The 22,286-nt window shown below is 42.1% G+C and overlaps 1 protein-coding gene across 4 annotated transcripts in view; it reads right to left on the bottom strand.

The window, feature by feature from the left end:
• The window catches only part of ppm1ba (protein phosphatase, Mg2+/Mn2+ dependent, 1Ba), a 207,477-nt gene that overhangs the window by 81,781 nt on the left and 103,410 nt on the right, over positions 1-22,286 (bottom strand). For 3 of the 4 annotated variants that reach the window (XM_060831375.1, XM_060831379.1, XM_060831378.1), the window contains exon 2: positions 5,688-6,544. In XM_060831375.1, the coding sequence (XP_060687358.1) occupies positions 5,688-6,533 (846 nt within the window). In that variant the 5' untranslated portion in view covers positions 6,534-6,544. Of the gene's footprint in view, positions 1-5,687; positions 6,545-15,509; positions 15,916-22,286 lie in introns of those variants that run through there. The other variant, XM_060831377.1, reaches the window with a different exon arrangement.

Below are 22,286 nucleotides of genomic sequence, written 5' to 3'. Positions count from 1 at the left end.
ATCGTGGTACTACACTAGTCAACCTTTAGTCTTCCAGCACCTTACCTCTGACCATTGATGACCCAAATATCTCAGCAAGGGGTCGAGAAATCACTTCCGTAGATTGCCAGAGTTCTAGGATACACTTGGGGCTTTATCCACCTTTATGTGTTTTAAGAAAACTAGCACCTCCTCCTTTGAAATATGGACATTGTTCAAGATGTCACCATCTATTTCCCTACATTCAGTATCTTCCATGTCTTGTTCCACATTAAACACTAATGCAAAATACTCATTTAGCAATGTCTCTATCTTCTGTGTTTCTACACATAGGGTACCTTGCTGATCTTTGAGGGGTCCTATTCTCTCCCTAATTACCCTTTTTTCCTTGATGTATTTATTGCCCGAGGGAAGAATCAAACCCAGGCCCCTGGTGCTGCAAGGCAACAGTTCTAACCACTGTGTCACTATGCAATACATACTATATACAAGATGCACCAAAGATCCTCAGATAGCACTGTCCAAACCCACAAGTACTTCTACCTAGAAGGACAAGGAGGATAACAGATACCTGGGAACAAACCCCACTCCCTGCAAACCCACAGCTACTTTCATCTCGACAGACAAGGGCAGCAGACACATGGGAACACCACTACCTGCAAGTTCTTCTCCAAGCCACTCACCATGCTGACTTGGAAATATAATCGCTCTTCCTTCAGTGTCACTAATTCAAAATCCTGGAATCCCTCCTCCTCTCTCCCTCCCCACCCCCCGACCATACCAAAACCCAAAGGCATTGTGTCAACCCACAGGATGTCGACTGCACCGTTTCAAAACAGAAGATCACCACCACCTTCTGAAGGACAACTAGGTAATAAATGTTGGCTCAACCAGAGCTTATGTTCACTGCATGTGAACATCTAAACCTCCAGGTAAGGTGGTCAATTCAACCTAAATCTGGGCTCTAAGCTGCTTTCCAGTCGAAGGGCAGACAGCCTTCCTTTAGGTATTTTAATCTGCCTGCTCAGATGTGTCATCACACCCCTCCTGGAGTGAGTGAACCCAGACCTCCTGGCGTGGAGCTACAGACATTGTCACTGTGACACAAGAGTGTCTAAAAATAAATCACACTACCCATTACAATTATGTGACATCCAAAATGTTTCACAATGGAATACGTTGTACAGGAAATTGTAGGAAATTTATGCACAGTAAGCATCCACAATCAGCCAGATAACCCACTTTAGTGATGTCAATTGAGAGACAGCTATTGGATAGGCCACCAGGAAGAATGCGCTTAGTTTTTGGAATAATACTGTGGGATCACTGGGTTCACCTTAGAGTAAAGACAGCATTCCACACTCCCCAATCACCCAAAACACCCAATTATTCAACAGTACAGAACAGTCTGAGCCACCAGGTTGTCAGCCTAGGTTTTACACTCCTATCCTTGGATAGCACCTACCCTCTCCCCTCACTGACTGGTCTGTTTATTTCTGCCATCACTGCAACGTTACCATCTTTAACCCAACTGCAAGTCCTGATGAGCTTCCTGTTGGATGACAATAATAAGGAACTGAGCAAAGGTACACTGTTGGACAGGATTTGAAGAGGCTTCTCAAAACAAGAGAGGTATTGAGGCGAGGGGGGAATGGGAAGGGTTTTACCAGAACGTGAAGCAACACTAGCCCAAAGCTTTTCCAGTGAAGATTGATGAGGTTGAATATGCAAGGCCAGGAAGCTAAGGACAGCTCAATGGCTCAGTTGTTAGCACTGCTGCCTCCCCACTCTGTCCCCGTGCAGTGATGCAGGAAGATTTGCTGGATTTACAGAGTGTACATAACAGGAGGTGTTGCTGAAATATAAGTGGGACAGAAACTCAGTGTAAAATTACAGCATCGAGATTTTGGTTTGGTCCTTAGAAAAGGGATAGGCTGATAACTTATACACTCCAATGCAGCAGACTGGGCAAGCTTTGACCTGTATTCTATTGTGGGAATTATGTTTCCATGGTGATGTCTCGGCTGGGGCTGGACACTTGCTGCCCCAGTGGCAATTCTTACTGTTGTCCTGAAAGAAAGAGCAAAGGGGAATCATTTTTCTGACCTATGTATTCTGCTGGGTTATAGGAGAGATGAAGACAGACCTGTCATGATAGTCCAGCAAGTATTTGAGGAGTTTATTTGCCAGCGCCTGATACAGGTCTATCAGATCATCGTCCAAACCAAGAACAGGCTATCGAGCACTGCAGCCTCAGCACCTCTCAGCAGCAGCCCTCTCTACACTCTGGTAAGGAGCATCACATTTGGTACGCTGCCATGTGGTGTCGGATGGCCACTCGAGGAGTTTCTCTCCTGCCTGTATCTGTGCTTGCAAGAATTGGCTGGACTGACTGCGATGCCCTCAAATGCTCAATAGCTTTCAGTACGCTGAGCCTAAATATGAAGGACAGTTGTTGGGCTGGACTGCAAGAGGTGAATTGGAACCCAGACCCAGTCTTCACAGGAAGGAATTTAACAGCAAGAAAGAGAAAAGATTTGGATTAACATAAACCCTTTTTTGCAACTGATGGTGGTATCACCATCAGCCCCAATAGTAGGTGTTCCCGTGATCCCACCTCCATGTTAAGGCAGGGATACGAGAGTACCACTGATGCTTGGGGCAATCCATGCCCTTCCCTTCATTAACCCGTCCTCCGCATCGCTGTTCCAACATGTGGGTATCCCTTGTGGGATTGCTGCCATCTCCTCGCTCAGAGGGGTCACTCCAACACTGCACGGCACGGTGGCCCAGTGGTAAGCGCTACTGCCTCACAGTACCAGGGACCCAAGTTCGATTCCAGCCTCAGGCGACTGTGTGGAGTTTGCACATTTTCCCTGTGTCTGCGTGGGTTTCCTCTGGGTGCTCCAGTTTCCTCCCATAATCCAAAGATGTGCAGGTTAGGTGAATCAGATGTGCCAAATTGCCCAGAGTGTTCAGGGATGTGTTGGTTAGGTACATTAGTAAGGGCTAAACATCGGATAATTGGGCGGGGGAAATGGGTCTGGACGGGTTACTCTTCAGAGGGTCGATGTGGACTTGTTGGGTCGAAGGGCCTGTTTCCACACTGTTGGGTTCTACAATTCCATAAGTAGTTTCCTGCATTACAGTGCACAAATGCAATTTGACGCAAATGAAGTATAGTTTCAGCTGTGGTCTGAAGCATTATGATCATGTGAAAGAAATAGCAACTTTTCAGGTAAGACAAGAACTCAAAAACATCAAACAAATTCAAGATTTTACTTCTGTCCCCACTTTTAGCATTGAGATCATAATTTTATGAGTTTTGTTGAATCCATGTAGGTTTAGACCAACACCACATTAGGGCTGTAAACAGGTTTCAATTTTGTTGTACTTACACATTTTTTCCAGTTCAAAATGCATTAGCATTCAGATGCAGATATAATCTGAACACAGCCAAACATCTGAGTTTTAAATTAAAACAATGCAAAAGAAATTGAAGAGAAATTCTGTGCTTAAGGTAAATTGTGATTTATGAAACATTTCTCCATTTTTATACTAAACTTGAGCAATGGCAGACAAGGTACAGCAAAGGATATTTTTCCATGGGTTGCAATTTGCAGCCTACTGAGTTGGTAGTTCACTCACCTGATGGATTCACGTCTGTCTTTGGGATTTGAGCACAAAAATCTAAATTGACACTGTTGAAGTTATCTTCTTTCAGATAATAAATCAAGCGTGCACTCCCTCCCTAGACAGCCTATTCAAGAGTTATCTGTCAAAATTAACATTACACCTGATATGTGGTCATTATCAGATTGCTAGCATGGATGCTTGCTGTGCACAAGTTGACTGCCATGTTTCATACATTACAACAGTGAGATACACTCCAAAATATATAATCAACTGGCTATAAAACATTGTGCAACGCCAGAGAAGTACCAAAGCATTTAAAACAAACTTGTTTTAAGATTCACTCTGCAAAGAGAACTTTAATGCACCAAACTGTAGTATTTCATTTCTCACATCAGTCTGAGCAAACTTTCTAATTTGACTCAACTAGACAATTATGCATTTTGGACCCATGGTTATTAGTAAATGACCTTGAACTATGCTTACATGTATGAACATCATTGCAACAGTGGAGGGAGCAGACCTCAGATTAAACCCAGGATTTAAAATGAGTGACAACACTAACATATAGACCTCAACCTGTTGTGATATCTGAAACAATTGGGCTTCAGTTTTAGTACTCAACAGAAGTTGAGAAACTTGATAAACAAGATAAGCGAAGTATAACTTTATGAAAATATAGCTTTTTGCATTTGACAGATTCTACATTTACAACACTGTGCAATAACAGACTTAAGAATCTCATTTGAACAAAGCATTAAGGAAATGTCATTTGATGTGCTCAGGGCCCTTTGTTTTTAAGCCCAAAGTTCGGTAATAGAATTATGGTTTAGTATTTTCTAATCTCAAGATCTTCAAAGGGAATTTGGCAGTTTCTCTCAATTATTCCTTCCTTTTTTGAAGTTACTGACTTGTACAAATGATCAATTCCCAAATGTTTACTACTATACCTAACTGATAAATGTGTCAAGTGGGAAGCAAAAATTTGGAAAACTGCTGATTATTCCATGATATGGAGCATCACAAACAATCACGATACTGTTCTCGTCTACATTTTTCAGAAGCAGTCAATGAAGAACTATTAAAGACAAAATGTCCTGGCTGATTTTCTCTCTACTTCTGTCAACTTTTACTGAAGTTGTTGTCCAATTGATATTAACTAACACAGCAGACTCAAGATCAGTCTGGGAGTCTAGTTACACACAAGTTGGAGCCCACATTATTGCCATACAGGGAATGGAATGAAGGCTCCCAAGATGACAAGACTGATTTAAGATGATGGATTGGAGATTTGGAGTTAGGATTTTCTACAGTTTCAAAGAACAAGGGGTGATTTCACTAAATCTTATAGAATTCATAAAGGTCAATACAGGGTAGATACAAATAAAGATGATTCCCTAGATTGAGAAGTCTAGAATCGTGGGAGACAATTTAAAAATAACCAACCTTTCTGTTGTGAAGAATGATCACTAGACCGAAAACATTAACTCTGCTTTCTGTCCACAGATGCTGTCTGACCTGAGTTTTTCAAGCAATTTATGATTTTATCGCAAGATAAATTATATTCAACACGAGTAAATTAGCTTATTGTTCTGTCGCCTAGCCAACAGGTAATTTAAACAGGCTTAAAAATCATAAATGCAGCAGATATAACCAACCTCGCGTTTTGCTTAACATTTTACAGAAATTGACAACCTTTAATTTTTACTCTGTGAATTAGGCCATCAAGAATTTTTCAAATTCCATCAATATATAACATAAATGAACTCAGTTCTGAACCACCTTATGGTTTTCTGCATTGAATAAAATGCCTAATACACATTGCATACAGATATTAATTATTAACAAAACCAAGAGTTATCAATGAAAGATCATACGGAGTTAATCATAAAACAGTGAAATACTTCTGAATCAAAATCACGTAAATTAAGAATAACACCATGCACATTACAGAAGTCAAATGTGGGATCCCACTTGGTTTCAACAGTTGAAATCAGTAATTCAATCCATATCACATCAAAACACGAGTTTGGTTAATTCAAAACAAGTCATCACAAAATACATGTATCAACTACCTTGTGTAAGCAGGTGTCCACCACCCAGTTGCAGACTTTCTCAAGGTCATCCGTTATCTCTAGTCTAGATCTAGCGAACTCACAGAGCTCCTCATTGGACATCACATCCCAAATGCCATCGCATGCCAGTATAATAAACTCATCTTCTTCTGCTCTAAGAATCTCATATACTTCAGGTTCTGGAGATACCAGCTGCTCTGTAGGCCCCTTCCCATCGACACACTTGTAATCATAGTCCCCTAGTGCTCGTGACACAGCTAGTGACCCATTAACTCGCTGTATCATTACACTGCCCCCTGCATTCTGGATCCGCTCTTTCTCCCTTGGGTTGCAAGGCTTATGATCCTGTGTTGAAAAGCAAAGTTGTGCGTTTCTGTACAGAACAGCTCTTGAATCACCACAGTTGATAAAGTATGTGTGCTCTGGGGAGATCAGCACTGCTACAGCTGTCGACCCACTCCTGTCCATGCCATTTCTCAGCTCTGAAAAATTTCGCATATATTCATCAATTTTCAAAAATCCAGTTCTGATACCACTCTTGACATGTTCTATGGTAGGTTCAATGGGGTACCCAGACACATTTGTGCCTCTGAAGTCTTCATTACTTGTTATGTGTTCAAGTAAGTGCTTTGAGCAGTAGTTTGCCACACGAGAGCCTGCATGACCATCATACACCGCGAAGAAGGACCATGTGTCCAAACCTTGAGGAATGCCAACAATGGCTGTGTGAGCATCTTCCATCTCCACTCTCCAACCCTGCATGCTGCTAAGGCCATAACGCAAGTCATTCCCTGCACCATGTGCATTATGTTTCTCTGTTTTTGGTTTATCCAAAAATGCACCCATTTTTCACTTTTCTGAAAGAAAACAAGAGACACACAAATAACAAGTTACTTGGAACACAAAATCACGAACAAGATTCTTCATTTGGGAAAATACAGCACATGTCTAAAGGTGAAAAGATGTGTGTTTAACCTTATTTTATTGGCTGCATAAGCAAATATTAAGCACAATAATAATAAAAAATGTTTATATATAAAAGATTGAATGAAATTTCCCAATTTCCAAACTTCTCCAACAAATGAAGCAAAGATCAATTTGTAAAACGGAAGTCACTGTAGAATAAAATTACTAAATAATTGCTACACTCCCAAGTTTTCAAATAAATTCCTATAACAAAAACTAAATATGTGTAAGATCAAAGAATCTCAAACACATGAACAACAAACTGGAATAAACGAACAAGGACTCAATTATGAGAGAGAAAAAACAATCAGCATACTTTGCTAATTTAATATTGGAGGCTTGAGGAAACCCTAACTGCACAGTTAGCAGGGAAGCTAAAAAAAAAAGGTAATAAGTATATTTGCACATACAGACCAATGATCTTATAAAAAGCATTTACTTTAGAATTTTGGAAAGGCACGTCAGAGCAGGACTTATACACTTAACGGTTATGGTCCTGGGGGGTGTTGCTGAATCAAGAGACTTTGGAATATAGGCTCATAATTCCTTGGAACTGGAGTCGCAGGTAGGCAGGATAGTGAAAGCAGCGTTTGGTATGCTTGCCTTTATTGGTCACAGCACTGACGATAGGAGTTGGGAGGTCATGTTGCAGCTGCACAAGACAGTTGTATGGCCACTATTGGAATACTACGTTCAGTTCTGGTCTCCCTGCTATAGGAAGGATGTTGTGAAACTTGAAATGGTTCAGAAAAGATTTACAAGGATGTTGCCAGGGATGGATGGTTTGAGCTCTAGAAAGAGATTGCATAGGCTTCAGCTATTTTCCCTGGAGTATCAGAGGCTGAGGGGTGACCTTATAGAAGTTATAAAATCATAAGGGGAATGGACAGGGTAAATAGACTGGGATGGGGGAGTCCAAAACTAGACGGCATAGGTTTAGGGTGAGAGGAGAAAGATTTAAAAGGGATCTAAGGGACACCTTTTTCATACAGAGGATGGTGCGTGTATGGAATGAGCTGCCAGAGGAAGTGGTGGAGGCTGGTACAATTACATTATTTAAAAGGCATCCAGATGGGTTTATGAATAAGAAGGGTTTAGAGGGATATGGGCCAAGTGCTGACAAATGGGACTAAATTTATTTTGCATATCTGGTCGGCATGGACAAGTTAGACTGAAGGGCCTGTTTCCATTCTGTACATTTCTAAAACTCTAATTTTTAAATATGTTTTTATCCAATTCTGGATCACTGTGAAAAACAAGGTACTTTTGCCATGCAACTCCCGAAAAACTCAAGTCACTCAGGCATAGTATTAATTTAATTGAACTTTAAATTGATTAAATATTAATTTCTTTAAATTACTTCATTTGGCTGAACTCTACAACCCTAGTTCCTGTTATGGGGCCAATAAAAGTATTCTAATCAGAAATACAATAAATAACATTCCTCATCTCCTCTGATATGATTTATCATATCCACATGTAAGGTCCCACTTTTCTGTCCAATAAAATGGAGCATATTACCATACGGTACACAATACTCTAATTTGATGTTTGTGAAGTTTCCACTAAATTCGAGACCATATTCCTGTAAATCTTCTAGTAAACTAATACAAGAGCCATAACCTCATCACTAATTCCTTGTGAACATCAACCCAGTTAGTATAAAATAAAACAAAGTACTGCGGATGCTGGAGATGTGAAATAAATAACAACAGAAATTGCTGAAGAAATTCAAGTCTGGTAGCATCTGTAGAAAAGGGTCACTGAACTCTAGGTTAATTCTTTTCACTCCTCTGATGCTGCCAGACCTACTGGAGTTTCTACCAGAGTAGCATAATGTGATATCCTGGAAGGAAGATGACTGCTTATCATGGAGTGATCTAAACTAATTGCGTGTGACAAAACCACAGTCAATAGGATGATATAGAAGTTATAATGCTAACACATCAAAATGTATCTGAAAATGTCAGCTTTCAAGTGCTAGAAACGGATTCAAAAATGTGCCTTGCATTAATAATTTTGCTGAATCTAAAACATGGATTGATAAGTTGATTATATGAGCTCTGGGCACTCTGTGTGAAAGGAGCAAATCTATTATATAGGTGGCCTCCTCCTAAGGTCCCCAGTATCACAAATGCATATTCTCAAGTCAAATTGACTCACTCCATAATGGATCAAGAAACAATTGAATAACACTGCGACTATACTAAAGAACTGTGCCCAAAACCAATGATATTGGAGTCAATCTATTCCAATAGTGATAACAGTAGCACTGGCCCGAAAGTGCAGACAGTTTCCCAGCTTTACCCTGATGACAAAATTCGGACAAAACTAACAAGCTTATGACCAATCTATCAGTATGCTTGTAATCAAAATGACATAAGAAATCATCAACACTGGTATCAAGCAGCACTACCTCTAATTAATCAACACACTGATGCTCAGTTTGGGTTTTGAGGCCACTCAGCTCTTATATTATCACAGCCTTGGTCCAAATATGGACAAAAGTGCTCAACCCCAAAGGCAAAATGAACATGACTGCCCTTAACATCAAGGCACAATTAGTGGTATCAAGGAGCCCTAGGAAAATAGCAATGAGAATCGAAGTAAACATTCCACTCACTGGAATCCTATCTAGTACAAAGGAAAATGGTTGCTGTTGATGGAGGTCATTTCAGCTCCAGATCTCTCTGGAGGTGTTCTTCAAGGTAGTGTCCTTGTTAAAACCATCTTCAACTGCTCTATCAATAACATTCTCGTGCCAAAACTGGGGTCGCCTATTGTTGATTGCACAATGGTCAGCATTATTTACACCCCTTGGATACTGAAGTAGTCCATGCCCAATGTAGCATGGCCTGGACAAATTTCTAGCTTCAGTTTGTAAGTGACTAGTGCCATTTGAGCAACACAAGTGCCAGACAATAGCCACTGCCATTAAGACAAACATTACCCTCTCCTCTTAACATTCAATGGAATTTCCTTTGTTGAATCTCTCCATCATCATCTTGGGGTTTACCTGTAACCAGAAACTGAACTGGATCAGACAAATACTGTGGTTCCTAGAGCAGGCCAGAAGTTGAGGACTCTGCAGCCAAGTAACTCATCTCCTGACTTCCCAAAGCCAGTCCCTTGGCTAAAATGGCAGAATTTGCCTAAATAAGTGCAGCTGTAACAACATTCAAAGCTTGCCAGCATTTTGGAAAATGTAGGAGAAAGTGAGGACTGCAGATGCTGGAGATCAGAGCTGAAAATGTGTTGCTGGGAAAGCACAGCAGGTCAGGCAGCATCCAAGGAGCAGAAGAATCGATGTTTCGGGCATGAGCACTTCTTCAGGAAAATGTAACCGCTTCAGCAGCACCTCAACCACCACCTTCTATATTCAGTCCCCACATCAATTATAGTAACAGCATTATGCACCAACTACAAGATTCACTGTAGCAGCTCAAAGTTCCTTCCAAGCCTGTCATCGACCAGTGTAACATCTGGAAAAACAACAGAAGTAGATACATGGGACACTACAATCTGCAAGTTCCTCCAAGCCACACACCACCCCAAGTTGGAATTATATCTCCAAGCATTTGTACTGTGTCAAATTCCTAGAATTCCTTTCTAAACAACACAGGGAGTGTACCTACACTACGACAATGACAGCAGATCACTGATTGCTGATCTAGCTTATAACTCCCATAAACTGTGCACAAATGATGATTTGTTGTCAAGTTCAACAATTTGAATTAATAATGCACAGCTCATTTTATTTCCTGCATTAATGCAGATATAATGTGAACTACTGTTCCATCAGAATTAAACCGCACAAAGTAGCATCTCAAACAGCTTCATTTTAAAATGGTTTGGAAGGTTTTGGTGAAGCTGAAGTTTCAAGTTAACTTCATCATTGTGTATTGTGTTTTGTAAAAAAGATTGACTAATTTAGGAGAACAAACAGTATAGCTGCTCAGTGAAGGCCTCTGGACTTAAATCACTCTTTCTCAAACAATAATTTACAAATGTACAGAAACTGTACATATGGCTGATGTGAGTGTTTGAACAGAATGATTTTAACCATTTTGCTTAGCTTAGTCTATGCAACTGAGTTCTCATACCAATCTTTCAGGAAATTTCCAGTTCTATCCCTAAACCACTGAAACAGCAGTCAGGCAAATCTGGAAAGGCGCTTCTTAACAATGTCACCTCACAGGATGATCCGAATGGTCCTTTGCCATCCATAAGTCAGCACTGTACTGTCAGCTACAAAGCTATTTCCATCATTTTAACATTATAATCCAGCCCCAGATATTAACAAATTTGAAGTATTTTAAGATTTATTTATACTGACAAATCTAATTTGTAAAGATATAGTTCTATCCTTCCTTCTAATGCCCCACTTGAGAACTTGAACAAGTAGTTTAGGCTGAAACTACAGTGCAGCACTAATGAGACTGACTCAGATGTTAATTCAAAGAACCATCTGCTTGTTCAAGCATAAATAAAAAAAAATCCCAGGGTACTTCTTCTCAATGCAAGGTTTAGGAAGTTGTCCTCGTGAGACATAAATGGTATCCAAGACAATTAACACCACCAAAAAGAAAAACAACTCTATTGATTTCACATGCTGTTATGGATTTTGCCATGTACAAAACTTCAAAAGCAGCATTTAGGCTCCAAAGTGCCTTGGGGCACCACATGGATGTAACAACTGCGATAAAAATTCAAATAGACAAGGTCTTTTCCCAGAAGGAGGGGAGTCCAGATCTAGAGAGCATACTTTTTTTTGGGGGGAGAGAGGAGGTGAGATTTTCTAAGTCTCTATGACTAAGTATTTCATCCAACACGTCCTTCTTCCAAGTACAATAAGAACAGCAAAGCATTGATGAATTGCAACACTTAGAGTCATAGAGATGTACAGCATAGAAACAAACCCTTTGGTCCAAGTGTCAATGCTGACCAGATATCCTAACCTAACCTAGTCCCATTTGCCAGCACTTGGCCCATATCCCCCTCAACCCTTCCTATTCATAGACCCATCCAGATGTCTGTTAAATGTTGCAAATTGTACCAGCCTCCATCACTTCCCTAGCAGCTAACTCCACACACGCACCATCCTCTGTGTGAAAAAGTTGCCTCTTGGGTTCCTTTTATATCTTTCTCCTCTCACCCTAAACCTATGACCTCTAGATCTGAACTCTCCCACCCCAGGAAAAGATATCCTATACATTCTCATGATTATGTAAACCTCTATGAGGTCACCCCTCAGCCTCCACATTCAAGGGACAACAGCCCCAGCCTATTCAGCCTCTCCCTATAGCACAAATCCTCCAACCCTGGCAGCAACTTTGTAAAGCTTTTCTGAACCGTTTCAAATTTCACAATATCCTTCCGATATGAAGGAGATTGGACGCAACATGGCCGCCCAACTCCTGTACTCAATATTCTGACCAATAAAGGAAAGCATAGCAAACACTGCCTTCACTATCCTATCTATCTGCAACTCTACTTTCATGGAATTATGAACCTACACTCCAAGGTATCTTGGTTCAGCAACACTCCCCAGGACCTTACCATTAAGTGTACAAGTCCTCCTCTACTTGCTTTTCCAAAATGCAGAACCTCATATTTATCGGAACTAAGTCCATCTGCCACTCCTCAGCCCACTGGCCGAGCTGATCAAGATCCCATGGTACTCTGAGGTAGCCTTCTTAGCTGTCCACTACACATCCAAATTTTTTGTGTCATCTGCAACCTTACTAACTATACGTTCAATGTTCACATCTAAATCACAAATATAAATGACAAAGTAGCGGACCCAACACTGATCCTTGTGGCACATCACTGGTCAGAGGCCTCCAGTCTGAAAAGCAACCTTCCACCACCACCCTCTGTCTTCTACCGTCAAGCCAGTTCTACATCCAAATGGCTACCACTCTGCCCTCATCAGCCCCCTCTGTTACTTGTTTAAAAAAAATCAATCAATCAATCAATCATGTTGACAATCCTTAATCAGTCCTTGCCTTTCCAAACACGTGTAAATCCTGTCCCTCAGGATTTCCTCTAACAACCTGCCCACCACTGATGTCAACCTGACCGGTCGATAGTTCCCTGGCTTTTCCTTACCACCTTAAGTATAGTCATAGGGATATACAGCACGGAAACATAGCTGAACCACATTAGCCAACCTCCAGTGTCTGATACCTCATCCCTGACTATCTCAGCAACAGGCCCAGCAGTCACTTCCCTAGCCAGAGTTCTAGGGTACACCTGATCAAGTTCTGGGCATTTACGCACTTTGATACATTTCAAGACATCCAGCACTACCACCTCTGTAATATGGACATTTTTCAAGATGTCAGCATCTATTTCCGCACATTCTATATTTTCTATATCCTTCTCCACTGTAAACACTGATGCAAAGTATTTGTTTAATATCTCCCCCATCTCCTGCAGCTCCAAGCAGGCTGCCTTGCTGATCTAGGAGGGGCCCTATTCTCTCCCTAGTTACCCTTTTGTCCTTAATGTATTTATAAAAACCATTTGAATTCACCTTCATCCTATTTGCCAAAGCTAACTCATGTCCTCTTTTTGCACTCCTGATTTCCCTCTTAAGTATACTCTCAGGATTCACTCGATCTATCCTGTCTCTACCTGACATGTGCTTCCTTCTTTTTCTTAACTGAAACCTCAATTTCTCTAGTCTTCCAGCTTTCCCTATACCTATCAGCCTTTCCTTTCACCCTAACAGGAATATACGGTCTTTGAGCTCGTTATCTCATTTCTGAAAACGTCCCATTTTCCAGCTGTCCCTTTACCTGCAAACATCTGCCCCCAATCAGCTTTTGAAAGTTATTGCCTCATAACATTAAAATTAGCTTTCCTCCAATTTAGAACAGCCACTTTTAGATCTGATCTATCCTTTTTCATCACTATTTAAAAACTAATAGAATTATAGTCGCTGGCCCCAAAGTGCTCCCCCAATGACACCTCAATAACCTGCCCTGCCTTATTTCCCAAGAGTGGACCAAGTTTTGCACCTTCTCTAGTAGGTACATCCACATACTGAAATAGAAAATTTTCATGTAGACACGAAACAAATTCCTCTCCATCTAAACCCTTCACACTATGGCAATCCCAGTCTATGTTTGGAAAGTTAAAATCTCCTACCATAACCACCCTATTGTTCTTTCAGATAACTGAAATCTCCTTACAAATTTGTTTCTCAATTTCTCACTAACTATTAGGGGGCATATAAACAATCCCAATAAGGTGATCATCCCTCTCATTTCTCACTTCCACCCAAAAAACTTCTTTGAGGGAATATCCTCCCTCAGTCCAGCAGTAATGCTATCCCTTATCAAAAACAGCACTTCCCCTCCTCTTTTTATCCTTCCAATAGAATTTGTATCCTGGAACATTAAGCTGCCAGTCCTGTCTATCCCTGAGCCATGTTTCTGTAATTGCTATGATATCCCAGTCACATGTTCCTAACCATGCCCTGAGTTCATCTGCCTTCCCAGTTCAGCCTCTTGCATTGAAGTAAATGCAATTTAATTGATCAGTCCTGCCTGGTTCTCTGCATTGTTCCTACCTGCCCTGACTGTTTGATTTACTCCCATTCCCAATGTATCAGTCTCCGATTGATCTCTTTCCTCACTATTTCCCTGGGTCCCACGCCCCCAACCTTATTAGATTAAATCCTCCCTAACAGCTCTAGCAAATCTCCCTGCCAGTATCTTAGACCCCTTTGAATTCAGGTGCAATCCATCCTTCTTGCTCAGGTCACTTCTACCCCAGAGGATATTCCAATGATCCAAAAATGTGAAACCCTTCTCCCCCACACCAGCTCCTCAGCTACGTACATATTCATCAACTCTATCCTCTTATTCCTACCAATTCACCAAAATATGTGGAGAAACAAGAGAGGCTAAACAAGGTGCCCATTGTACCTGAGATAACAGATTAAAGATGCAGTGACTACTTGAAGATGCATTCACGAAGAACACAGAAGTTGAGAACAATACATCTGAATTTCCATCCAACTGTTACATCTACATACATTATCTTACTTCAAATTAGAGGTATCCTTTCAAATCCATACTTTTGCAGCAACAGATTGACACTTACTAAATAAAGACAAGGAACGTTATGGTGTAGATTGAAATGTTGAATAATCAGATCAGTCATAAAATTTGTGAGGAGCAGAGTCGCCTACTTTTGCTCCTAATTCAGATATTCTCATGTTCGACCGCAAGTTCGATTTTTATGAAGAGCTTCTTCCTGATTAAATTTTTGTTGGGAAGCAAAACTGTTATTAGCTTACAAATACAATTTTATTATCCATTCAAACTGAAATAATGAGAACCAATTTAAAAACTGCAAATGAAAACAATCTGCTTGACAGAATTACAATCAGTATCCACTATTTGTTCAGATGTCTTATTATTTGCAGGATTCTCCCCGGTGAATTATTAGGCTACTGTAAGTAACTATCGAGGGCACAAATATTTGCTTGGAGAAATCCTGACACAAACATGTTAACATTCTGCTTATTTGAAATTGAAAATAAAACAAATGAAGCACTTCACTTCCATCACCTTCAACCCCCACCCCATGATTATGTTTTCTGCATGTTCAATTTCTCATCTACCCTGCCACTTCACCCCCACTTCCTTTGGTTGCTCCCAGATTCATATTTTTGATATTTATTTCATGTTTAATCTCTCTTTTCTTACCCCTCCCTATAAAGACCAACTAATCAACCATTTCGGGGTTTTTTCAATATATAATTCAGGCTCCTAACCCGATTTATGTTGAACTCCCAAAATTAGAAAACCAAACAATTAAGACAACACTGCGCAAACGAACCGTGTGAAAAATCAGCGAATCTACCGTCCACTGTTCCTTCAGGGTTGAAGTAACGCGCTCGAACCTTAACGACTGGTTCTGGCGCAGGAAAGGCCCAGGCTTTAAGCAGGGCCTAGGTCGTCATTTCCCGCTCGGTCGCTGGCATTTCACCGCGGTCCTAGCGCCCGGCAAGTCACAGCCGAACATGTTTTTTTCAAGATGCCACTTCAGAAGTAGTTGCAAAATCAGCCAGTTACTCTGTCATAAGATATGTAAACTAAGTATCCTCAGCCAAAGACTTGCCCTTCACCTTCCCATCCCTAACAGTCCCTTCCCCATCGTAGATCAAGAACACATCTGACCTCCGTCGGGAGCTTTGGGATAACAATGTCACGCCTCAAGTATATAATGTATGTTAGTTCAATTCAAAAGGAAAAGTCACTAAACACCAAAACGTCGTCAAAGCTAGTTCCATGAACGAGAAGACGCTCTGGAGGCTTCTATCAACCGAAAAATCTCGTGCACGATACTGTCATTGTCAATTTCCCGAATTCCATTTCGCAGAATACCTAATTTGATTTTCCTCTACACTCGATGTATCATGTAACATAATGAGCTGACTGCCGCGAATGCGGCCTGTAAAAGAATTGCATTATACACCTCAACTACACAAGGAGTGTCATCCGCGTCAATGCCATCGTGAGACAAAAAACATACAACACAAACTATTCAGCATCACTGTCGCACCAAATGTCCACTAAAACTTTCGAAGTCCTTGTGCTTTTTGTACTCAAGTCAGATCCCCATGTTTTTGGCAAAGGTTGGAGGACATACTTAAAGGTACCTTAGAATATAATTTGAAGTTCTTTGCCATTTTCCTATAAAATGTCCTAGATACCCGTTTTCGCTTCAAACCAACTGTAGTTCAAACATATGAATTGAGTGCGTTTTTCCAAGCGATTTTCTTTCTGAATTACAAAACTTGTTACAAAAGTTGTAATACTTCTTTATGTCTATCCCATGCCAAAGATGGCAGCCGCAGTTAGCTCATCCACTCCGTCCTTTTTTTAAAAATTCCTTTGTTATTATTTTTTAGTTTGTTTTTTTTTCCCTACTTAACTTCTGGAGAGAGCCGAGTCATCGAAGCAGCAAAGGTGATAGCATTGCGGCTTCGTCGGGTCCTGAGTGGGGTAGCCGGGGATTTGGAGCGGTACTTGGACATTTGGAGATCGAGCCCAATGATGAAAGAGCGAGCCGAACGCGGCGATGAGGGAGATTCCTCCAGGCATCTCCAGCATCAGCAAGTGCAGGCAGTCCAAGGTGTTCCATAGAGCAGGCCAAAGCAAAGGAGATTGAGCCCTTGTAAGGAGTTTGAGCCCAGTATGACTAAGCACCTAAAAACTTAATTTCTTTATTTTTCTACTTTATACTAAGGAGGACTGTAATATTTAACTTTTAACTTAGTTTCCTTATTTTTCTACTTTGTACCTAGGTGCCAAAAAGGACGACACTGTCCACTTTTCACTGCACTCGTACTTCTGTGCGCATGCCAGCGACATCTAATTCAAACACTATTTCTCGTAACCTCAAGGAAGCAAACCTTGCATATGTACACCTTTGTTTAAAAGAACCAAATATTTCAGAAGTCATAACTCACTTAAAAAAACCCAGACAATTCTTTCTCATTATGACTTTAATTGCAAGATAGATTCACTTACCTCTCTCATCTTAGATTTACAACATTTACAGACAAAATATTGGATTACAAACTAGTTATGAAATACAGATTCATCCTAACTCAATTCGATAATTTAAATATGCACCAACTTTAACAGGTAAATGAAAAATGAAAACATAGTCACGTTCTCCCCGTGTCTGCGTGGGTTTCCTCCGGGTGCTCCGGTTTCCTCCCACAGTCACAAAGATGTGCGGGTCAGGTGAATTGGCCATGCTAAATTGCCCCTAGTGTTAGGTAAGGGGTATATGTAGGGGTATGGGTGGGTTGCGCTTCGGCGGGTCGGTGTGGACTTGTTGGGCCGAAGGGCCTGTTTCCACACTGTAAGTAATCTAAAAAAAAATAGAAATTTAAAGAACACCAGCAAACTAAATAGGGAAACTGAATGCAGTAATTAAAAACGGAGGACAACAAGCTGGATCGCACTGGCAAATACTGAAAAGGGGGAGTTCCTTTGTTCCTTTAACCAACCAACTTTTCAAAAATAAAGTCATGACAATTGCCATTCAACCTGTGGGAATTCCATACTATCGCGGCTGATCAAACAATGTCTTTTATCCAGCCTGTCTCTTTAATCCTGTATGCCACTGGTAATCAGAAATCCATCTACCTCTATGTTCAGGTTTAAAAAAAAACAGCTTCTGCAATCTTCTGTGGTACAGAATTCCATGATTTAAAACCCTCGAGTAAAATAATTTCTCAATCTGGAATTAAACAGCATCCCCCTTTCAATTAATTGTGCCACCCAATTCTTGAGTCTACAAGCACGGGAAACATTTTACCAGCAGCTATCCTGTCTAGCCCTTTAAGTAACTGTAGGTTTTGAGGAGACCACCTTTCCTTCTTTGAAACTCATGAGAACACAAACCTAGGGTTTAGATCAGAGTGGTGCTGGAAAAGCACAGGTCAGGCAGCAGCAGAGGAACAGGAAAATCGACTTTTCGGGCAAAAGCCCTTCATCAAGAATAGAGGCAGGGAGCCTCCAAGGTGGAGAGATAAATGGGGGAGTGGGGCTGGGGAGAAGGTAGCAAAGAGTACATAGGTGAATGGGGGTGATAGGTCAGAGGGGAGGGTGGAGCAGATAGGTGGGAACAGGTCATGAGGACAGTGCTGAGCTGGGAGGTTGGAAGTGGGGTAAGGTGGAGGTGGGGGGGAGGGGAGGGGGGGGGGGGGGGAGGGGAAGGGGAAATGAGGAAACTGGTGAAGTCCACACTGATGCCCTGAGGTTGAAGTGTTCAGAGACGGAAGATGAGGCGTTCTTCCTCCAGGTGGTGAGGGAGCGGCAGTGGTGGAGGCCCAGGATCTGCATGTCCTTGGCAGAGTGAGAGGGGGAATTGAAATGTTGGGCCACAGGACGGTGGGGTTGATTGTTGCAGGTGTCCTGGAGATGTTCCCTGAAGCGATGTGCTAGGAGGCGTCCAGACTCCCCAATGAAGAGAAGACCACATCAGGAGCAACGGACACAATAAATGACATTAGTGGATGTGCAGGTGAAATTTTGCTGGATGTGGAAGGCTCCTTTGGGGCCTTGGATGGAGGTGAGGGAGAAGTGTGGGTGCAGATTTTGTGATTCCTGCGGTGGCAAGGGATGGTGCCAGGATGGGATGATGAGTTGCTGGGGGGGGGCGTGGACCTGACCAGCTAGTCACGGAGGGAACAGTCTTTGCGGAAAGCAGAAAGGGGTGGGGAGGGAAATATATCTGTGGTGGTGGGGTCAGTTTGGAGGTGACGGAAATGTCGGAGGATGATGCAGTTAATGCGAAGGTTGGTAGGGTGGAAGGTGAGGACCGGGGAGGGTGGGGGTTCTGTCCTTGTTATGGTTGGAGGGGTGGGGTCTGAGGGCAGAGGTGCTGGATGTGGATGAGATGCATTGGAGGGCATCTTCAATCACATGGGAAGGGAAATTGCGATCTCTAAAGGAGGCGGCCATCTGATGTGTTCTATGGTCGAACTGGTCCTCCTGGGAGTAGATACGGCAGAGGCGGAGGAATTGGGAATACGGGATGGCATTTTTGCAGGAGGTAGAGTGGGATGAGGTGCAATCCAGGTAGTTGTGAGAGTTGGTGGGTTTGTAAAAAAAACGTCAATGTCAAGTCGGTCATTATTCATGGGACCGACATGGGATGGAGAGTTCCAGGATGGGTACGGAGGTGTCAAAGATGGTCCAGATGAATTTGAGGTTGGGGTGGAATGTATTGGTGAAGTTGATGAATTGCTCAACCTCCTTGCGGGAGCACGAGGTGGCACCAATGCAGTCATCAGTGTAGTGGAGGTGGGGAGTGGTGCCAGTGTAACTATGGAAGATGGACTATTCGACATAGCCAAACGAATGAGTGTGTCGGTGGAAGGCTACTGGTGGGGACATCGGGAGAAGAAAAAACAGAGGGCTTGGAGACTCTGGTCATGGCGGATGGAGGTGTAGAGGGACTGGATGAGCATGGTGAAGATGAGGCGTTGGGGGCCAGGGAAACGGAAGTCTTGGAGGAAGTGGATGGCATGGGTGGTGTCTCGAATGTATGTGGGGAGTTCCTGGACTATGGGGGACAGGACAGTATCGGTGGAGATGAGTTCGGTGGGGCAGGAGCAGGCTGAGACAATGGGTCGGCCGGGGTAAATCAGGCTTGTGAATCTTGGGGAGGAGGTAGAATCGGGCGGCACGGTGGCACAGTGGTTAGCACTGCTGCCTCACAGCGCCTGTAGACCCAGGTTCAATTCCCGACTCAGGCGACTGACTGTGTGGAGTTTGCACGTTCTCCCCGTGTCTGCGTGGGTTTCCTCCGGGTGCTCCGGTTTTCTCCCACAGTCACAAAGATGTGCGGGTCAGGTGAATTGGCCATGCTAAATTGCCCATAGTGTTAGGTAAGGAGTAAATGTAGGGGTATGGGTGGGTTGCGCTTCGGCGGGTCGGTGTGGACTTGTTGGGCCGAAGGGCCTGTTTCCACACTGTAAGTCTAATCTAATCTAATGTGACCTCCTAGTCCTTGTATTTAATTTTTCCAGCCAGCCTCCTGTGGGGGATTTCATCAAAAGACTTCTGAAAATCTACATCCATTGTTTCTACTTCAAATTTGAATGTAACATCTTCAAAAAACATTTCATGGATTTTGTCAAACATGATTTCCCATCCACATATTCCTGGTGACTATGCCAATCCAATTATCAACCAGGTGTCTATCCCATCCTTTACAATAGGTTCTAGAACTTTCAGACTACAGTTAAAAAAAATCAAGAGGTCTGTTGTTCCCGGTGTTATCTCTCATTCCCTTCTTAAATAGTGGAGAGACATTTGCTACCTTCCAAAGCACAGGAATCTTTCCAGTATCTGCAGAAGTTAGAAGATAATCACCAATGCAGTGAATACCCCAATGGGTACCTCCTTCAAAGTTCTGGAATGAAGAACATCAGGTCCTGAGGATTCATCAGCTTTTAGCCCCATTACAATCTCCAGTACATTCTTAATTATATTAATTTCTTTCAACTCATCTCCCGAGCCACTTGGACCTCGAGTTGTGCGAGATTTCTGGTATCTTCCTCAATGGAAACAAACACAAGATAATCACTTGGCTTCTCAGTTCCCAATTATTTTGGTAGCTTGCATTCATATTCCATTGTTCTTTTCCTGATCCTCCTTTGCAGTATTCTACAAACCTCCCAATCCTCAGAATTACTTATATTTCTGGCAACTTTGTCATCCTTCTTTTTGCCTCTTATGTAATCCCAAACTCTGTCACAGTTGATTAATCATTTTTGAGTTTTTGTACCCTTGAAGGAATGTATGGTTGCTTTAATCCTCCACCGCTTTAATTCACCCAATTCATATACAGGTTGAAGTCACCCATGATAATTGTGTTGTTGAATTGAATTTATTGTCACGTGTACCAAGGCAGAGTGTAAAGCTTTGTCTTGCAAGCAATACAAGCAGATCACAGTTAAGTAGCATAGATAGTAAATAATTGGTAAACAGCAGCAAAAACAAGAACACAGGTACAGGCGAATACAAAGAGTTTGAGAGTCCATTCAGTATTCTAACAGTAGGGTAGAAACAATTACGAAACCAGCTGGTGCATGTATTTAGGCTTCTGTTCCTTCTCCCCAAAGGTAGACGTTGTAGAAAATCACTGCCATGGTGGGATGGATCTTTGAGAATGCTGGCAGCCTTTCCGTGACAGTGGGCCTGGTAGATGGATTCTATAGATGAGAAGTTGACCTTTGTGATTGTCCAGGCCAAGTTCACCACTCTCTATAACCGTCTTCAATCTTGAATGGTACAGTTGCCATACCAGATAGTGATATATCCAGGCAGAATGCTCTTGATAGTGCACCTTTAAAAGCTGGCAAAGGTATTCGTCGTTATGCCAAATTTTCTCAGCTGCTTGAGGAAGAGGAGACATTAGAACTTAGGACATTACAGCACAGTACAGGCCCTTCGGTCCTCGATGTTGCACCGACCTGTCATACCAATCTGAAGCCCATCTAACCTACACTATTCCATGTATGTCCATACAATGGGCCTTTGTAACCAGTGTGTCCACATGAAAAGTCCAAGAAAGCTTGTTGTGGATGACCACTCCCAGGAGTTTGATACTCTCCACTCATTCAACTCTGCTGTTAACGTGCAGGGGGGCATGAGTAACATCCTGCAGAAAGTCAATAATGAGTTCCTTGGTTTTGCCGGCATTGAGAGCTAGGTTGTTCTCGGTGCACCATTTTTCCAGTTCTTCCACCTCCCGTTTGTAGTCTGTTTCGTCGCCATCTGAGATTCAACCAACTATGGTGGTGTCATCAGCAAACTTGTAAATGGCATTAGTCTGGTATTTGGCAATGCAATCATGGGTATACAGTGAATACAGTAAGGAGCTGAGTATGCACCCCTTGTGGGGACTCCAGTGTTGAGTGTGAGTGATGGTAAAATGTTGTCCCCAATCTTCATTGATTGTGGCCTGTGGGTCAGAAAACTGAGGATCTAGTGCAGAGAGTGGGGCTTAGTCCGAGATCACTTAGTTCAGTAATCAGTCTCAAGGGGATATTAGTGCTGAAAATTGAACTGTAGTCAATGAGTAGGC

The sequence above is a fragment of the Hemiscyllium ocellatum genome, chromosome 10 (genome assembly GCF_020745735.1).
Source record: "Hemiscyllium ocellatum isolate sHemOce1 chromosome 10, sHemOce1.pat.X.cur, whole genome shotgun sequence".
NCBI lineage: Eukaryota > Metazoa > Chordata > Chondrichthyes > Orectolobiformes > Hemiscylliidae > Hemiscyllium > Hemiscyllium ocellatum.
Note: the sequence above shows the minus strand (reverse complement) of the source record. Positions and strands in the feature narration are given on the sequence as shown.